General features: G+C 35.9%; 4 protein-coding genes across 5 annotated transcripts; 2 read left to right on the plus strand and 2 right to left on the minus strand.

The window, feature by feature from the left end:
• The first annotated feature begins 125 nt into the window (after window positions 1-125).
• On the plus strand, window positions 126-1,143 carry LOC132205077 (uncharacterized). The gene is made up of 3 exons (XM_059633935.1): window positions 126-349; window positions 428-677; window positions 797-1,143. Exons 1-3 carry the CDS (start codon window positions 218-220, stop codon window positions 1,048-1,050), a joined length of 636 nt encoding a protein of 211 aa, XP_059489918.1. The 5' UTR covers window positions 126-217; the 3' UTR covers window positions 1,051-1,143.
• On the minus strand, window positions 1,129-8,571 carry LOC132205075 (multiple epidermal growth factor-like domains protein 10). The gene is made up of 6 exons (XM_059633933.1): window positions 8,287-8,571; window positions 6,742-7,017; window positions 3,841-4,056; window positions 3,623-3,778; window positions 1,876-2,556; window positions 1,129-1,653 (listed from the first exon to the last, which is right to left on the minus strand). Exons 1-6 carry the CDS (start codon window positions 8,483-8,485, stop codon window positions 1,433-1,435), a joined length of 1,749 nt encoding a protein of 582 aa, XP_059489916.1. The 5' UTR covers window positions 8,486-8,571; the 3' UTR covers window positions 1,129-1,432.
• A 2,384-nt stretch (window positions 8,572-10,955) lies between these two features.
• LOC132204253 (multiple epidermal growth factor-like domains protein 10) lies at window positions 10,956-14,849 on the plus strand. 2 transcript variants are annotated; one of them, XM_059632646.1, is made up of 6 exons: window positions 10,956-11,233; window positions 11,376-11,660; window positions 11,774-11,878; window positions 11,950-12,108; window positions 12,670-13,482; window positions 14,436-14,845. In XM_059632646.1, exons 1-6 carry the CDS (start codon window positions 11,065-11,067, stop codon window positions 14,702-14,704), a joined length of 1,800 nt encoding a protein of 599 aa, XP_059488629.1. In that variant the 5' UTR covers window positions 10,956-11,064; the 3' UTR covers window positions 14,705-14,845. The 2 variants fall into 2 exon arrangements, with proteins under 2 accessions (XP_059488629.1, XP_059488638.1); XM_059632655.1 differs by lacking the exon at window positions 11,376-11,660 and having other exon boundaries at window positions 14,436-14,849.
• LOC132204267 (GS homeobox 1-like) lies at window positions 14,456-16,704 on the minus strand. The gene is made up of 3 exons (XM_059632667.1): window positions 16,473-16,704; window positions 15,150-15,343; window positions 14,456-15,097 (listed from the first exon to the last, which is right to left on the minus strand). The coding sequence occupies exons 1-3, from the start codon at window positions 16,690-16,692 to the stop codon at window positions 14,969-14,971; spliced, it is 543 nt and encodes a 180-aa protein (XP_059488650.1). The 5' UTR covers window positions 16,693-16,704; the 3' UTR covers window positions 14,456-14,968.
• Between the last annotated feature and the right edge of the window lie 1,812 nt (window positions 16,705-18,516).

An 18,516-nucleotide genomic window follows, 5' to 3' on the forward strand; every position in this document is an offset into this window, starting at 1 on the left:
ATCGAGGAGAGCAGCAGAAGCAGTTTTATCCTTGGGATAAAAATTGCTGCTGCAATAATGCGCGTCATATATTAGTTGAAGTTATTATAACAAATCTGGTCCATGTGACAGGATTTCCTCTGCTGTGATAAAAAGGTCTTTTGTCAGTGAAGTCTGCACTTGTGCGACTACAATACACAGTCTCAAAATTATTCGCCAAAAGAAGAGAGGTCTTAATATGGGTGCAATTTGGCTTCTCGGTGTGACGCTTCTTGCGTCGATTTTCGTCGAATCAGATGCCTACGTGCCGCACCAGCACAGAATTTTGTGCTCCAGACTCAAGCCGATCACCAGCCTTGACCATAAAGGGGTGAGAGCAAAAAATTTACATTCCTCGGAATATTCTCTTAAAGAAAAATTATTAAAATGATGCAATTTTTGTGTTAAGTTGGAGGGTCCTTGGTTGACTGTGGAGACTCTACTATTGCGAAACGGCGTTCCTCAAAAGCATGACGACACCAGAAGCAAAGTCTGCATTCGCACGTTCATTTCTGACGCCTCCGAAAGTGGTCTGAGTCTACGGTCTGAAATCAGACTGGGCGCTGAAAAGAGGAAAACCGGCATTTCTAAACTTGAGATCACCGACCCCTTGGAGCCTGGACGTTTGACTTTGATGGCCAAGAGACCCTCAACCCTCAGTAATAAGAAAATTTAATTTAAGCCCAAATGAAAGCGGCATTTAATTATAAAATATAATTTAATACTTAATTACTCTTCTAATGATTTGATTTTTTTTAATGAATTTTTATCTTTTTAGATTCTGATATGCTGGTGATTGCTGCCCGTTCAAGCGAGTTTATAGTTTTAGCCTACTGCCAGCCGGTACCTTTGAGTGACGAAGATGAAGAAATCGAGGATAGACCTGCCCTGTGGGTCAAAGTGCTTGGACGCCCTTCAGCATACGGAGGGGTGGCCATAAGCAGCAGGGACCTGCACTCGCTGAGAAACAGAATCGCCGACATTCTTGGCCTCAGCGAGCTGAACTCTGTCCGCTACGACACTTCGTGCTAAATTTTTTGAACAATTAAATAAATATATATATCAGATTTGAAAAATAGAAATTTATCTCAATAAAACCGCTTTTATACAAGTTTAATAGTATTATTTTTATGGTTTTATTCACAACATTTATGTACATTTTGGCACAAAATTTTTTGAAATAATTCTATCCAAACAACCTTTTTGAGCTTTTCCAAACTGATAAACGATACAAATCAGCAGGAAAAATTTATAAAGTTCAAGGTTCAAGTTATTAGATCAATTTTTTTCAATTGCAATACACTAAAAAATATTTTGAGAGCTTAAAACTAAAAACTAAATTTGTACAAAACTGGTAAACTTGCAACTCCTTTTTTTGTCATTCACTTTTCAAAATTTCAACACGCACATTTATTCAAATAGCTCCATTCGCAACTTCACTTGTAGCAGTTTTGTTGTAGCCTTCGCTGACACGCAACTCTCTTCTTCTGCGCAAGAAAAAATAAGCGCCGATCGCAATTCCAACGACAATTACTGCCATCAACATGAAAATTGCCAGACCAGTCGACGAGGAACCGCCGTCGGTCACATCTTCGTTCGAAGGTAGATATTCCACTGCCAGCTCGCAAAGCTCGCCTGAAATATAATTGTGAAAATAAAGGAAATTGCAATTTACAATCCATGTATTCTTATATGTTTTAAATAAGTTATGATTTTTAAATAAACCGCAAAAATCACTTCATACCTTTTTGAAGCCAAAAAATTCATTAATGTTATTATTTAATTTTGCAATCATGTTATAATTGGAAAAAAATTAAAATTTCGGCTTGTTTCAAATTTATATTTAAAGCTTCCTACCTCCAAATCCAGGTTCACAGACGCAGGATCCGTTCTCAGAGGAGCAGAACCCGTTGCTGGTGCAGTTCAGCTCGCACTCATTGGCGCAGTCCAGGCCCCAAGTGCCGTTGGGACAAATTTCGTTGCAGAAGCGTCCCGTCCAGCCTGCCTTGCAATTACATACGCCGTCCACATTATCACACTCGGCATCATTTTCACAAAGACAGGACAAAGTGCATCCGTCACCGTAGGTCCCCTCAGGACACTTTTCCGAGCAGTCTGCTCCGTGCCACCCTGCTGGACAGGTGCAGGCGCCGCTGACGGCGTCACAGTCGCCGCCATTCAGGCAAACGCATTCTTCGGAACAGTTTTTCCCGAAGTGGCCTTCAGGACAGAGGTGCTCGCAGCGGTGGCCTGTGTAGCCGTGGCCGCACGAGCAGTGGCCGTCTGTGGCGCTGCATTCGGCGCCGTTGCTGCAGCCACACTCGAAGGCGCAGTCGGCGCCCCAGCGACCTGCGGGACAATCCTCCTCGCATGTGAGGCCCATTTTCCCCGCCGGACAGCGACAATTGCCAGTCGCAGGGTCGCACTGGGTCACGTCCTGACACGCACAACGCTGGCTGCACCGCAGTCCGAAACGACCGGCAGGGCAGGGGGTAGAACAGTCGCCACCCTCCCAGCCTGGCAGACAAATGCACTCGCCTGGAAAATTTGCATATTAAAAATTATGGCTTATTTAGTCGTTTATTATTTAATATTTGAACCTTCAACAAAATTGAATTGGTTTGCCAAAAATTTGAAAAGATATGTGCGGATATGTGTATTATAAATATGCATACTATTTGGTCGTTTCATTTTTCACTCGATTGTTAAATTAAAAAGGTCGATGCACTTGCACATCATATATTACAATTTTAATATTTTTAATCATTAAACAGAAATCAAAACTTTAATTGAAATTTTGTCAATTTCCACTTTCCTGCATATTCAAGTATTTTTCAATATATAGTGACATTGTGATAAATTAAAAAATATTACAATACTTTATAAGGTGAAAATATTAATGCAAATAAAAAATAAATATATAACTATTAGCAATAATTTAATACAGTAAATGAGCATCCTTTTCCAATTAGGAAATATTTTTTAATCAATTAAATCAGATTTTAATTTCAATGTGAAATTAAAACCAAATTACAAATTCTAAAATTAAATATTTTGCAGAGAAAATAGTTATCTCAATTAGGCTGGTTATTTTAAAAATAATTAAATTATTCTCATTATCAATTATAATCATTACATACATTTTTTGTGTTCATATATTATATATATATTTTCAGTCTCAATTATTTGCGCAGAAACTATTTTTATAAATGTGGCAGGAGAACAGTTGTGGAATTATCGCTAATTAAAATAACTTTAACCTAAGTGTTTGTTTCTATAAAAATTTTAAAAAAATGTATAACAAGTATTCGAGCGAGTTTTTCGTCTGGTGGATGGCATCAATCATTAATATCCCAACATATTATGCTAGACAGCTAATCCGTCGGATGCGGCACCCTCCGGCTCGACTCCCTTCCTTTTTGTAAGCTATCAAAACATTATCTCTCATGCAGCTCCCCCGAAACGACCTTTAAAGGTCCTAACTAGTGCATGGTGATGAATAAAGAAGAAGTTTCGTCAAGGAGAGGAAAAAAGTTTAAAAGGCATTCCGTCTGGCGCAGCTGAGAGAGCCAGTTTGGCTTGGCGCAATAAAAAGGTTGAATACCTGTAACATGATGGCATTCTCCATTCTGGCACTCGCAGGTGTTCTCACAGTTCCCTCCATACGTGCCGCTGGGACAGGGATGCACACAAAAAGGGCCCGAGTAGCCCGGCGCGCACGTGATCTCGCCAGTCTCAGCGTCGCAACTGCCGATCACTCCTGGAAATAATTATTTGTAAATTCGCAAAGTAACAAAAAATAATCAAAAAATTATGATATACCTTTGTGTTTGGGGCAGAATTCCTTGCAGCCGTAACCAAATCTTCCGTTATCGCACACGGCGTCGCAGGTCTCGCCCTTCTTGCCAGCAGGGCACTTGCACTTGGCCCTGCGAGAAAAGTACGACTTAGTGCAAGACGCGCCGCGGGTACAAGGGCAGTTCGAGTTGCAGTTGGTGCTGGTCTTGCCAATCTTACACGAGGTCTCGCACGTGAATCCTGTGTGGAAATAAACAGAGCGTCATAGTCATAGGACACTTTGGTCTATTTAGCTACTGAGTGTTAAGTGCTGTTTCTAGAGAGAATAAGCAATCACAATATTTGAAAAAGGCTATTTTTGTAAGTCATGATATTTTTAAATACATCAAACATACTAATGATAAAATGCAAAATTAAAAAATTTAAGTCTTTTTATTCGTATGGAGTACTAATTGACCTTCACAACTATCATCTACGGCTGATATTCTAATTGAATCAGATTATTAAAAATATAAAATTTATTAGTGAGATTGAAGTGATTAAATAAATTAATCAACACATGAAATATATTATTTTATATTTTTTATAAGAAATATTAATAAATATTTACAATCATTTGTCATGTAATAATGTTGATAATTATTTTTTTAATGTTTTAAATGATACAAAAATATAAAAAAGTAAATTGAACTAAAAAATATATAGTTGTTGTAATAAAGTAAAAAATTACTATTATGTAAACGGACGAGATATTTTTGTTAACTCCTTATTTTATGCAACCTGCGTGACGACCCCCTGTGGTGAGGGGCTGTCCCAATTTTAGTTCAGGTATCTGTAGGTGGAGGTGTTACTGAGTCTTATGTTACAGCGACCAAAACAGATTTTCTCGCTTTTACCTCTCGGGAGTGAGATTTTTAAAAGCATGGTCATCTGCACTGTCAATGCAACGTCACACAAAAGAAAGAAAGAATTAGGAGGGTAGCCGCGCGGTCAGGGTTTTTATTGTTGTGAGTAAAGAATTCAGTCATCTGGCAAAAAAAATGCGCAGGTAGAAAAACAACACATTGTCAGTTGAATTTTCACCAACCGCGTTCACAAACAGATTTAATGAACAATAAAGGTCGGCACCCTCTTACCTTTAATAAACACTGGCTACTGATTCCTTTCCCGACAAAGGATTAATGATAAAGCAATTGATTTTAGAATTTTATCAATTGCATTCCAGTTTTTAAGTGATTGATATTTACAAATTCTTCTCTAAAGAAAGGTATACAAAATTGAAATCGCTGAAATTATTTTCAGTTCTTAAAAATTTACAATTATTTTTATTGTTTTTTTTTTTTAAATTTGTCTAAATTGCTTTATCACATTGTTTACATTCAATTATTGCAAACAATTTATTTGAAAATGAAAGGAATTGTTGGACTAACCGGCACCACCACTAACAAGAATTTTGTTAACACTTCCAAGATCAAAAAGACCCCATCCGCTGCAGTGAGCCTTAAAATTTTAATTCAATGTTTTCTTGAATTCAAATTCATTGAAATAAATTTCATTATTAATTCATAAAAATTTAATCTCTCGAAGAAAACCTTGCAAAGAATGTTTTTCCAATGTAAATTAAAATGACATTCAAGATTGCGTGGGCGCACGCGGCTATTATACCCGATTTTTTTTTTCATTTTTCCTTTCAGTTTTGCGTCAAGTTATCTGTTCATTTGATGCGCCACACAATTTAACTGGATGAGTGATTTATATTAATATTTTTAATTACATATAATATATTATATTTTTTTATTAAAATTCCAGTAAACTCAAATGCATTGAACTGTATTTTGCAATTTGAATTACAAATTTATAGAAACCATATATTATTAAATTGTAAATTAATTAGTTTGATATCATATTAGAATTTTTTATTAATAAATTATTTTATACACTAAAGTAAATTGATGGCGTTTTTAAACTGCCTCCCTGCATAGCATATTTTCATATTTATTTCATTATAAGTTAATCATAAAACACATGATGCGCTTATTCACAGGCTCGCTCACTCGTTTCTGTAAAGTGTAAACTCTGCTCAGCAAGAAGAATAAGAACCCTCTCGGCTTGAACGAAACAGGGTAAAAATATTTTTTCTGCCTGTACTTTTTAACAATAGAGCACACTTCTGTGTTTACCTGCACACGTATCCCTTTTAGGATACCTGGCGAAAGGTAAAGGGGGAGCAAATACGCATCTGGCCCGTCGCCAGCATGAGGGCGCGCGTTGCAGTGGTCGAGAGAAAACTCTCCTGCTTGAAAACAGGCCTCAAAATCTTAAAAACTGCTCCAGTAACCGCAAAAAAAATTATACTTACAATAATCAGAATATTAAAGTTATATTACATTTGCAATTCTAAAGAGTTCCTTTAGGAGTTGGTTTTTGTACATTTTGCTTAAACTACTTGGTTACGGAGCTATCCTGCTCCAAAGTTACTAGTTTTTCTGGGAATTTTAGAAAATTTTCAAAAAACATTTTCGAAAAAATAGAAAAACCAACCTCTAGTTTGTTTCTTTATCTTTCTAACGAGGTATAACTTGTCCCATACACTCAAATAATAAGTTAACAAAATTACGGTTCCCAACGCACTGCGCTGGGGTCTGTTAGCTGGCCTCTTAATAATAACGTCATTATAGTATCAAAAAAAAAATTACTAACAAATCTGCAATAAATCTATATTGGCTCTAATAATTATTAATTAATAATTTTTTTTAACCTCAACTTTTTATATGTTGATTGTTTTAGTGAAATTATAAACAATTACTCTGCCAAATACAACTTTTTCTTCAACAAAATCATGTCCAGAAACTAGGAAGATATATATTCCAAAATCCAATATCAAAATTGGAACGTTTCTTTAAAATTGGCAAAATTATTTATTACCATGGAAGCCTGGTTTGCAGTTACAGTGTCCAGTCCTGTGGTCGCAGCTCTCGGTGTTTGCCCACTCGCAGTTGCAGTACTGTCGGCACTGTCTTCCAAACCGCTTCGCAGGACACGCGTCCTGGCAAAGGTCGCCCAGGTAGCCGTTGGGACAGAGACATGTGCCGTTGATCGGGTTGCAGGCGCCGCCGTTTTCGCAAGCGGGACACCCGTTGTCGCAGTCGGCGCCGTAAAAATGGGGGCCGCACGGATGCTCGCAACTCACTCCTTCCCAGCCTGCGGGTGACGACAGTGGGACAAAAAATTAAAAGAGGGATTATATTAAGAAAAAAAAACTATGTATGTGCGTTGAGAAAGACCGCCTGTCGCAAGCTGCAACTTAGTACGGGAAGGAATTTCAGTTTTTTCCCATGCTCCTCGCCGAGCAGTAAAAAGAAATATAATAATAATAATTCCGGGCAAATTATTTATGACCACTTGACGCGAATCTACTGCGGCTCGTCACGGGTCTCGCGTCGGCTGAATAAAAATTTCAAGGTGCTTGACCTGACGTGAGTGTCAAGGTCGGCGAGCTTTTAAATTCGCAAAGCATGAAGCAAGGTGGGTAATTGAAAGCGCCGTCGGAGGCCAGTTCAGATTATTCCCCGGTGCTCATTACTCTAATTACTTATCGCTTCTACGGATCCAATAATCGACCTCTCAGGATTTCGCGCAATAATTATTAATTTTATGACTCTTGATTTTCGTCGGAAATTCCAATGTACTCTTGTAAAAGGCAAGAAGTAAAGTTTTGCTCAATTTATGTAAAATAGGAGTGTTATATACATATACATAATTATGTCTTAAAAGTTCACAACTACATCTAATAATTGTATATGAGTCAATGATGACTGTTAAAAAAAAATTGCGAGCTGTTTGTTAATTGGTATCTCAAAATAAAATGTTATCTGGTTGAACACACGAATACTGAATAATACATAATTGTATTTGCCAAGTGCTAATTAAGAGGACATGTGTTTTCCACAGTATAGGGGGTGATTCATGATGAATCATTATATTCATTATTAATGTTATTTTAAATAATAATTTTTCCTTGAGATTTGTAATGAATACATTTTGAGGCGAAAAATATACAATATGAGGAGAAAATATAATTCAAACCCTTATTCGGTGAACTTCTGTCGAGAAATCATTGGGGTAAAAGCAATCAATACAAACACAAAATTGTAATTTTTTTGTACTACTAGCAAAATATACTAAGTTCTGAAATAAAAAGACCCCCTCTTTCGTCCCTGTAATCCTTGGTATATACATATTTTTGTTATTTCAGAGCAGCAAGATTTTAACAACTTTTAATTTCAAGTTTTTAAGTTGAGTATAAGTTACAGAAATTCATTTTTTTTTTTTAAATAAATTTGAGATATAAATAAAAACTTTTGACAAGCAAATTGAAATCAAACTGTACAGTACTTTATTATTTTTTTATCCTGGATATAAATTTATCCTTTCCCCGTCTCAAACCCAAATTTGCACAAGCTCAATTACCTTTTTTGCACGAACACTGCCCAGTGACCAGGTCGCACGTTCCATGCACGCAGTTGCACTCGGAAGCGCAGTCCTGTCCGAAAAACCCTTCATTGCACTCGGTGGCGCAGTCCTGACCCGTCCGACCTGCCGGACACGGATCGGCCCAGACGCCGCAGCATGCCAGGGCGAGCAGCAACACGACCGTCCTGATGCCCATATCAAAAGGTTGTTCTCCGTCGGCGCGACGAGACTGGAAACTTTTCCAGTTGCTGCCCGAGTGAGCGAGCGGCGCCTTCTCGAGCCGAGCCAAAGCGTCAGGGGAGAAGAAGCAAGAGCGGCCCTCATGTCGCCTCCTGGCGGCCGGCACGCAGATAATTATTACATGCGTTAATTGCCCAACAGACCTTCTTTGCTATGATAATGACACATCGCTCTCTGTTAAGTGTGGATGCTGCCTCTGGAGATGATTAGGCTGTGTGCAAAATCCTGACAGATGCGCAAAGTATTCAGTGTGATTTTCTTGTTCCAAACCGCAGAGTTTTTGCTTATTCTATCCCTCTACGTATTTAAAAATTCTTTCTAGATAACTTATTGTTAGAGCAAAATAATATATGTATTTGTATGTATTGAAGATTCTGGTTTTATTTCAAATTTTCAAGTCCTTTAAAAATAAAATTAGTCTATAAAAATTCATTTTTAATAAAATAGTAAGTAAAGGTTTTTGTCAGAGAATATCAAATTTTATCATAATCAGCTTAATTTTAAAAATATATTTTCAGTGCTATTATTTAAAAAAAAAAGTATGCTATAAAATTGTTTTATTTCTTACATCACTCCCAGTCAATATAAAATGTAAAACTGTGCAAATGTTTTAACTGATTTGATTTTAATAAACAAAGCTCTGAAAGCGACAGAGAGAATCCAACGGGGAAATAAATAAGTTGCAATTTGTAACACGCCGATGATGCGATGATTCATTTCATTCTTCACTCGGATAAAAACGCTTGCATCTCACCCACATAAAAAGACACGTGACAATACACGCGCGTTTATCACCAATTGTCAAGTTTCCTTGGCTTACAAATTTATCTGCAATAGAATCACCCGCGCCTGATTCACTCGCTACAGACCAGCATCCACGTTTCAATACAAATAAGTGCCTCCCTTGGTAGTTAAAGATGATGTCTCACGATCTGCTCGCGTTTTATTCATTCGCGTGCAAACGCTTGCGAAATAAAACGGCCTCATTACCTGCTTGTCGTTATTAACGTATTATTTTGTAATTCTCCCCGCTGTTTTTACCTTTTCTTTATATTCAACAAACTACTCTCTGTTATTATTCTTCTTCCACTTGCGTGATTTCAGATGACTCAACCCGTTTAGTTCCGAGAACTCATGAGATTGACTTTGTTATTATTTGCGACGCTAATAATAAAATGGTCAATTGCAATCGTGACGGATACACTAAGAGAAAAAACGTAAACCGCCTTAAATGCTTTACAGGAAGTTTCATGTTTTTTTGGCAAAATTGTTCTTGTCCTTATATGAAGAGTCGTTGCTCGAGCTTTCTTAAAAAGGTGGCACCGAGAGAACATTATTTTCGTTTTATACTTTTTCCTCTCCTGCGGCCTCATGAATAATTGGCCGAGCTTCTTGAGTTGTAGGCCTTCAGAAAGATTTTGCAGGGAATGCGGTCGTATTAATGGCATTATATTCAACCGGCTCGCACACAGACTCGCAATACTGGCGTTTGACACACGGAAGAGTCTCAGCCTCTTCAACTGTTATTAATTTTGATGTATTGGCAATGCAGAACAATTTATAAATAAACTTACATAAACAAAATATTTTCGTACGTTATAATCCGCGCGAGATAATTTTTTTTATCCAAATAATTAATTATATTTAAAAAAAATCCTGTTGAAATGTGAGATATTGAACAAAAAAATTAATACTTGAATTTCTTTAAGCAATAAAATTCCACTTCATAAGATACATTCATATGACTTTTCTTCAAATCAGAAATTACTTTCTTTATTAGGGTGAAAAATTGCTTTCATCATGTGCCGGAAGCGTTCATGCTCACATATGATTGGAGATAAAAATTGGCATTAATGATGCAGAATGCTACAGGAATGATATTCGTTTTCCTCATTGAAAATGAGGAAAATCCCAGATCAATATTTTCTTATCATGATCCGCCCCTTATTTTTACCACGTGGCTGATCAAATTAAATGAATATATGTATGTATTGCATATTATTTTTGATTCAATTTTACTTGTGGCTTTTTCCAATAACAATAATAAGTTGGGAAAATAGAGATATTTTTTTAATTACATTTATTATTGTTATTTATTTGTCCACAGTTGCTTATTATATGTAAAACATCGTGAATAGAGCAAATTAGTCTAAATCAATGTGAAATTACTCTTCATTGTGCAGACACTGCAGACGGTACACTATTTTTGCATCGATGTAGGAAAAGGTTGATCAGCAAAATTGCATGATTTTTAATAAAGCACATAAAATTAGTTTAATGCATATTTAAAATTAAGTTATTTGCATAAATTTAGTTCTTCCCCCAGTATTATGTCATATTGCACAAAGGAAACCGAAGATAAGAAAACCAGATTGTATAAAACGAGCGAGTGACGACTCTGACACATCTTTTCAGCAGCCCTTATCAACCGCGGACAGCACCAGAGCTTTCAACGGAAAGGAACTCTCTCATTGTCAGCTCCAGTAGATTTCTAATTGGAGAACCATTATTCAAGGCGAAAAGCTCTCCGCAAACATGATGCGGCGCTTATTTATTTTAATTTTGCACATCATTTTGGTTGGATTAGTTTCCAGTGCTGAAAATGAGTGTCCACGTGGAAAGTTTGGCGTCAACTGCAACACCTCTTGTCCGTGCGTCCACGGGAATTGCGAACGAAAGAATGGAGCGTGCAATTGCGACAAAGGTTATTAATTTCAGTCCTTGAAAAAAAAAAAATTTATTCACTAATTAAACATTACTTCTTGCAATACACAAAAATATTACTTTTGAAAATTATATATTTTTATTATTATTAAATTTTAAATTAACAAATATGCTTTGTTCAGGTTGGTTTGGTGTTCATTGCCAGCGTCCTAGAGAATACGAGCTTTGCCCTTTTCGCTGCGGCTCACATGGTAATTGCGATGTTTTAAATCGTCGCTGCATTTGTGAGCCTGGATTCCAAGGCGACGCCTGTGACCAAATTTGCCCCAAAGGTCGCTACGGGATCAATTGTGAATATTATTGCAGCAATATCTGCCAAATTAATATACCGTACACCCGTAAAAGTGATGAATGCAACGCCAGGAATGGGCAATGTGACTGCAAATTTAATATTTATGGCCAGCGCGGTAATTATTGAAAATATAACCAAACCAGGTGTTTTTAATATAATTATATTGAACTAGAATCAATTTATGAATCACAAATCAATTTAGTTTTATTATCTTTTCCCAATTTTCAGCATGCAAACCTTGTCCAGAGGGAAAAAGAGGACGTCACTGTCAACAGAGTTGTGATTTAGGAACCTTTGGAATAAGTTGTGCTCAGAAATGCATTGAAACAATCGGTTGGTTATGCATCTTTTACCATAAATTAAGTAACTGGAATATTAAATCTGCATATAAATTATCTTTAAAGGTTCTCATAAAATTTGCGATCGCGAAACAGGAACTGCATTATGTTGGCCTGGTTATACAGGCGTTTTTTGTACAGATCAATGTCAACCTGGAAAATATGGTGCGGGTTGCAAACAAAAGTGCAAGGCCTGCGTAAACGGAGAGTGCCACTTTGCTACAGGTATGCAATAAAAAGTATAAAAACTGCGCTGTGCATAATTCTTTATTTTATTTATATACTTTGATTGCCGCAAGTGTTTTATTTTTTGTCTCAAAAATTTATTCTGACAAAATGGCCTATTAGAATTGTGCAATTCTATAATTAAATACATAATATTAAGGATAAAATGGTTCTTAAAAAACAGCATTTTTGTCTACCTCATCAATTTTTTTTTCAAAATTTTTGTAGCAATTTAAATTTAATATCTATGTATTCTTCTCAGTTTTATAATAGTTACTTTAACTTATATGTCAGATTTTTTTTTAATTTTCCATGATTTGTTTAAATCCCTGTTGTTGTAAATATAAGATAAAGTTAAAAAAAAAAAAACTTCTTTTATGTAGAATTTGATGATAATGAATGGCTAAAAAGAATTTTTTAGAATTGTGCCTTTTAAAGACCTTGCCTTGGTATTTATTATTTTAAATAGAATCAGGACCCCTTGTTAGAAATAATTTAAATTATTAAAATATTAAGGAAACTGAAATTTTATCTTGAAATTAAATTCAAATTAATTTTTAGGAATTTGCTCATGTCAGCCTGGATGGAATGGAACCTTGTGTGAGAATGCGTGTCCTGCGGGAACTTTTGGGCACATGTGCACACAGCCATGTGATTGTGCCCAAGGACACACTTGCCAACCGGGCACAGGTGAATGTATCTGTTCTCCAGGCTTGATCGGTTCACGATGTGAGGATCCATGTCCTGAAGGCCGATGGGGCCTGAACTGCGCCAACGAATGTGGCTGTTTAAATGGTGGGAGCTGCAGTGCTGTCGACGGCACTTGCACTTGTGACCTCGGTTTCACAGGTCAACACTGCCAACACCCCTGTCCGGAAGGAAACTTTGGTAGAAATTGCTCCGAATCGTGCAGTTGCGAAAACGGCGCCGACTGCGACCTCAGGAGTGGCGCCTGCAAATGCTTGGCAGGTTGGATCGGCGCCAACTGTTCAGAACCCTGCCCTGAGAACACCTTTGGAGAAGGTTGTGCATTTGGTTGTGCGTGTGAAAACGGCGCTTCCTGCAATTCCATCGACGGCGCCTGCAACTGCACGGTCGGTTGGACTGGCGAGTTCTGCAGCCAAGAGTGCACGAACGGGACTTGGGGATTAAACTGCTCCAATAAATGCGCCTCCTCGGATTGTTCTGGACGAGGTTTTTGCGACTCCGTGGACGGTACGTGCAACTGCACTGCCGGCTGGACTGGACAAGACTGCGACCAGCCGTGTCCCGAGGGGACATTTGGGGTCGGATGCACTTTCAACTGCACTATCACATGTCCCATTGGCAATACTTGTGATCCAGTGAATGGAACATTGTGCATTTGCCATGACGGTAAGTGCATCTATGAATGGAGCAAAAAATATTTATTGAGGAGAGATTTAAATGCACTTTTAATTGAAGACTTTTGACACGGGAGGAGAGTGGCGGGACAAATTTTAGCTAAGCTCTGAAAATTTAGCACTTTCAAGCGAGAGGAAATTTTAGTTAATCCCAGCCGGCGGGACAAAATGTGTTCCGCTGCGTTTTTCTCATCTAGCATATCAGCTATTTCAAATAAAAATCATTTTCTTGTCTTAGACTTTCTATGATTTGATTTTCTTGACGATGAAATTTTTAAAGAAATAAATTATGATTAGATTAAATTTATACATTATAAAATTTAATTTTTTTTCGTTTACCCGCTGCATCTTTATTAAATTTTATAGTTCTGGCGCGTTTAACACCTTTTATCGAACGCGCTGGCGGAACCGAGCCAATTTAAAATTTGTATTCATGTAGCTTATTGTTTATTTAATATTTTATCATCTTACCGATATTAATATTTTTTGTTTTTTGTATTTAATTGATCTAATGTTATTAATTAAAATAATTTTTTGCTTTATGTCAAGATAAAGAATTTTTAAAAAGATGATTGAAGTAGAATTCGCTATGGAAATCAATTTTAAAAGTGAACAATAAAAAAATAATCAAAATTCCCCAAAATGCCATTATTGATTTTTTTTATTTCATCGTCTTTTATTCTCATCCAGTAAATCAAAACGTAGAAAGCTTACGACAATAAAGTGATTTTTTATTTTAAACAGCTGATTTTCTATATTAGAAAAACGCAGCGGAACAAATTTTGTCCCGCCGGCTGGATAAATAAATTTCCGCCCGCTTTGAAAGTGCTTAATTTTTAATTTTTATAGAGCCACTATCCTCCCGGGTCAAAAGTCCTCCGGGGGGAATTTCAAGTGTATGTCCTTCATTATAAATTGTCTCTTAAAAATTAATTAAAATTTTAGGTCTACCAAATTGCAGTCCTCCCTCTGGAACAGCTGCCGCCGCAAGTGAAAGCCATTTATATGTGATTTCTGTGATTGCTGCTACCTTACTTTGCATTGTACTGATGGTGATTTTATATGTGATTTATAAACACACATCACTACTCAAATTTATACAATCGTCAACCTCCTCTGACAACGTGAACAGCTTCGTCTACAGAACTGCAGCTGAGACCGATTGTTTTGTTGAAAATTCAGATAGTGATGATGATGACGAAAAATCTGTTTAATGTTGGAATCCGCTCTGGAGGTGATATTTAGTTAAAATAACTTTTAGAACATGTTTTATAAAAGCAAATTTTTTATATAATCTTTCACTGTAAATTAAAAGCATCAGTACACAAATAACTTACTCACTTTATTATTAAATTTTGATAAAAAAAAAATAATAATAATAATTGTTTACGAAAAGGAAAATGTATTAAATATAAAATTGGGGAGGGGTGAATGTGCCCAAATATATTTACAAATTAGAGGGAGGTTTTTGCTACAATTTAAAACACAAACAAGCAATCCCTGAAGCTTTCAGTAGACTCGATTTTTTTCCCTCCTCCTCCTCCGCTGCTGCTCTTTGGCTTGGTCCTTTTCCACTTCATTCTTCGATTTTGGAACCAAACCTTCACCTGAGACATAAATAGTGAAATCAATATAATTCAGTTAAAATAGTCAAATTACCTGTCTCTCCGTCAAGTCGAGCGCGACGGCGATCTCGTAGCGCCGCAGCCGGGTCAGGTAATTCGAACGCGCGAATTCAGACTCGAGGTCTCTGATTTGCTGCTTAGTGAACGCGGTGCGCTGGTTTCTTATTTTGCTGGTTCTTTGGGGTGACTTTTCTACAGTCAAGCTCATGCTATCTGACATTGGTGAACCTAAGGAAATTAAATTATTATTACTGTTAATATTTTTTTTTTTGAGACAAGCAAAAGTGAGTCACTAGATTGCATGAACCACTGCCACCCCCATAATAATAAAAAAGCACAACTGCTTTTCTTGTGGCGATAGAGCAACATGATTTTCCAATAAATTTGTCGCAAGGGGTGTTTCCTAACACACGCACACACACATGTTAAGATTGTTGAGTGGCGCTTTCAAAAAGAAAAGAGCGTGACTCACATTGCTAAGCCGCTCGTAAAGAATTGAAACGATGCGCAGCGATTTATTTATGCTACATGTGTTTGTTGTTTTGATTGTCTCTTTTCATCTAATTGACAGCCGCTTTTTGCAACTCGAGATGTGTCAACAGATAGAAAAAAAATACCACAAGATTGCTTGCACGCAAAGGGCATATTTATCGAATAAATTATCGACTTTTGAAACTGACCAAATTTGGCGCTAAACTAAATAATATTTCACTGAGAAAATTAATTTATGGAATGGAATTTATGAAATTCAACATTCATGGATCAATATTCCTTGTGGTGGAAGACAATTACACACTTTAATTGCGTTTATTGATTTTGTACTAAATGATTTTTAATTCCCAGCTACTGTGCAGCAAGGGTTAACTAAATTTAATTGGTTTTCAAATAATTTAAATAACAATATAGCAATATTTATCAGATATTTTTAAAATTATTGGTGATTATTGAATTTTAATTCGGACTTGTTCAGAAAAAAATAAATAAAATTAAATGTTATCAAATCAAATATCTCTTAGTTGATAAAAAAAATTGCTTAACTTAAAAGATAGTAAGTAATTTAATGTTGTTTTTTAACATACACTACTTACACTAAATCATGCTAAGTAATGATATTAATGCATGTAAAAATATTATATATTGTATGTTTTATTATTAACACCTTAGCCCTAAGGTTATAATTAAATATTATTGAATAATATATTATGAAAATTAAAATTAAATATAATTCAAGGGAATACAAATATTCTATTTCTGAATCTATAAAAAAAGTATATTATAAAATTATATATACATATAGCTTTTTGGAAAAAATTATTCTGAATTAAAAATTAAATGCATATATAGTTTTTTTGCTCACCTTGCTGAATAGGTAACAGTTGGGTTTGCTCGACCACAAAGGTTTTATGTTTGCCATCAGGGTCAGGTGCTGGCCACACTTCGCTGTAAAAGCCAGCGGTCGTCTCGCAAGGACCTGCTAAGGGTAGCTGCCCCCAGGAGCATACGTCGTATTCGGGGGTGGGTGGGTAGTAGAATTGGTGCTGCGACTCGAGCAGCAGATCGGAGGCGGCCAAGTCCATGGTCAAAGTTCAAATGAGCCGCACATGAACCGCAGATGACTCTATGGACCGGCAAGATAAGGCAGCTAGTGTCAACAAAGGGCGGGGCCAGCACTCTCGGTGTCACTTGCCTTGGCTGCTGCACTTTACAGCTGCACACTGATTTTTTTTCAATCAATCTTTTAGCAAAATAAAATATACATACGTGATTGCTTTTATATGCTCCCGAATATATAATTATAATTTATGACAATTAAATTATTGGATAAATCAGATTTATGGAATTAATCGTCAATTTTAGAGAAACGGCCAACATTTTATATAATCAGAATGATGTTTTAAATCACTTTATTTATTTTAAATTAAAAATCAATACAATTGCTATTCTAATTTTGAAATTATTGAAGAATCATAGAAGAATTTGTTTAAAAAAAATAAAAAAATATAATAATAATATTATTTTAAATTTTTTTAATAAAATAAAGAAGCAAACAATATTAGAATTTTAATGCAATAATATTAAATATTTTGTAGCTTTGCAAAGAATTTTAAATTTTATTTATTAATTTTGTAATTAAATTAAATCAATTATTTTAATTAATGTAGCGACTAGCGTAAATACTCATTTGAATTAATTGCAAGTTTTTCCTTGTCATGAAAAAAACTCTTCATGAGCCGAGAATAGTACTTTGATTTCAGGAAAATGCTGTTTCTTTTTTTTCCAATAAATCTAGAAAAACTGAGCAAACACGTTGAGATTATAGCTTGTGGCGTTGAGGGTTGCTTATTTACTGCCTGTAATTAAACACCGCGTGCGCGAAGCCGAGTGCAGTAAAAAGAGTGTCGCGATGCAGATGTGCGCAAATGACTGATGAGTCCAGTTGTTTTCTCAGCCTCAAAAATGTGCCGATGGGTGTTTTTGTTTGTGAAGGTGTGTTTGCACCAACCACTTCCGCACCCCGCACCGCCCAGACTGCTTGGCGCGTCTCCTCTGCCTATTGAGTTTTTCGCTCTCAAAAACTTGCGAGGAGCAACGTGACAAAAAATTTTTTCTCTTTAAAATTGAAATTATACCAGGTTCACCGACCTTCAGCTCCAATTGTGAGAGTTTTTCATGAATGAAGAAATTATTATTTTGTGATGGGAAATTCCCAAGTAATTTTTATGTATTTTGCCAAAGTAAATTTTTAATTTCACTGTTCATACTGCTGAATAAATGATAATGAAAGTACAGAGAATTGTTTTTGCCTTATAATTATTAAATATCCCAAAGATATTAATTCACTATAAAATGCTAGTTTATGTTTGGTAAAAAAGACACAAACGCACACTAAACACAAATTTTAACAGCTTTTCATTTAATTTTTTTTTTTTTAATAAATTAATTTTGAAACCTTGCAAGTGGTTGTTGCGGTTGAAAATAATCATGTGAGTGATCCACATGAATGAAGTAATAAAATATATTTTGGGAATTTCTCTCACGGGTCCTGAATGAACTTTTGCATGCTGTGTGGGTATCGCGTTACAAAATTTGTACCTCTTGCGGAGAGAGGGAGAGAAAAATATCACTTTTCACGACATTTCAGGAAGCAATTAAATTAGTGCCTCTCATTGCTAGTAGATATCGATTTCAATTTTCGGCCACCAGTTCAGCCCAACTTGTCACATTACCACCCTGAAATTTGCAATTAACTTGACTTATTTGAGTGAAAAATATAATATACTTGAAAAGAATAATTTTAATTATAAAATTCAATAAAAATAATCAATCTTGGAATCTTACAATTAGTATATATTTTTTTAATTCATTATTTAGAACTGCTCAACTTTACGTCGCTACACGAA

Source organism: Neocloeon triangulifer, unplaced genomic scaffold, assembly GCF_031216515.1.
Source record: "Neocloeon triangulifer isolate White Clay Creek 2 clone unplaced genomic scaffold, ASM3121651v1 ptg000002l, whole genome shotgun sequence".
In the NCBI taxonomy this organism is placed as follows: domain Eukaryota; kingdom Metazoa; phylum Arthropoda; class Insecta; order Ephemeroptera; family Baetidae; genus Neocloeon; species Neocloeon triangulifer.

What these genes read in the sequence shown, in the direction of transcription:
- LOC132204267 (XM_059632667.1), bottom strand. Translation starts at nt 16,692, where the DNA reads ATGGACTTGGCCGCCTCCGATCTGCTGCTCGAGTCGCAGCACCAATTC. An exon ending in ACTGTTACCTATTCAGCAAG is followed by an intron (nt 15,344 to 16,472) that starts GTGAGCAAAAAA and finishes TAATTTCCTTAG; the next exon opens with GTTCACCAATGTCAGATAGC. An exon ending in TCGACTTGACGGAGAGACAG is followed by an intron (nt 15,098 to 15,149) that starts GTAATTTGACTA and finishes TTTATGTCTCAG; the next exon opens with GTGAAGGTTTGGTTCCAAAA.
- LOC132204253 (XM_059632646.1), top strand. Translation starts at nt 11,065, where the DNA reads ATGATGCGGCGCTTATTTATTTTAATTTTGCACATCATTTTGGTTGGA. An exon ending in GAAATGCATTGAAACAATCG is followed by an intron (nt 11,879 to 11,949) that starts GTTGGTTATGCA and finishes TTATCTTTAAAG; the next exon opens with GTTCTCATAAAATTTGCGAT. An exon ending in ATTGTGCATTTGCCATGACG is followed by an intron (nt 13,483 to 14,435) that starts GTAAGTGCATCT and finishes TTAAAATTTTAG; the next exon opens with GTCTACCAAATTGCAGTCCT.
- LOC132205077 (XM_059633935.1), top strand. Translation starts at nt 218, where the DNA reads ATGGGTGCAATTTGGCTTCTCGGTGTGACGCTTCTTGCGTCGATTTTC. An exon ending in CCAGCCTTGACCATAAAGGG is followed by an intron (nt 350 to 427) that starts GTGAGAGCAAAA and finishes TTTTGTGTTAAG; the next exon opens with TTGGAGGGTCCTTGGTTGAC. An exon ending in CAAGAGACCCTCAACCCTCA is followed by an intron (nt 678 to 796) that starts GTAATAAGAAAA and finishes TTATCTTTTTAG; the next exon opens with ATTCTGATATGCTGGTGATT.
- LOC132205075 (XM_059633933.1), bottom strand. Translation starts at nt 8,485, where the DNA reads ATGGGCATCAGGACGGTCGTGTTGCTGCTCGCCCTGGCATGCTGCGGC. An exon ending in ATTCTGCCCCAAACACAAAG is followed by an intron (nt 3,779 to 3,840) that starts GTATATCATAAT and finishes AATTATTTCCAG; the next exon opens with GAGTGATCGGCAGTTGCGAC. An exon ending in CTGTGAACCTGGATTTGGAG is followed by an intron (nt 1,654 to 1,875) that starts GTAGGAAGCTTT and finishes ATTATATTTCAG; the next exon opens with GCGAGCTTTGCGAGCTGGCA.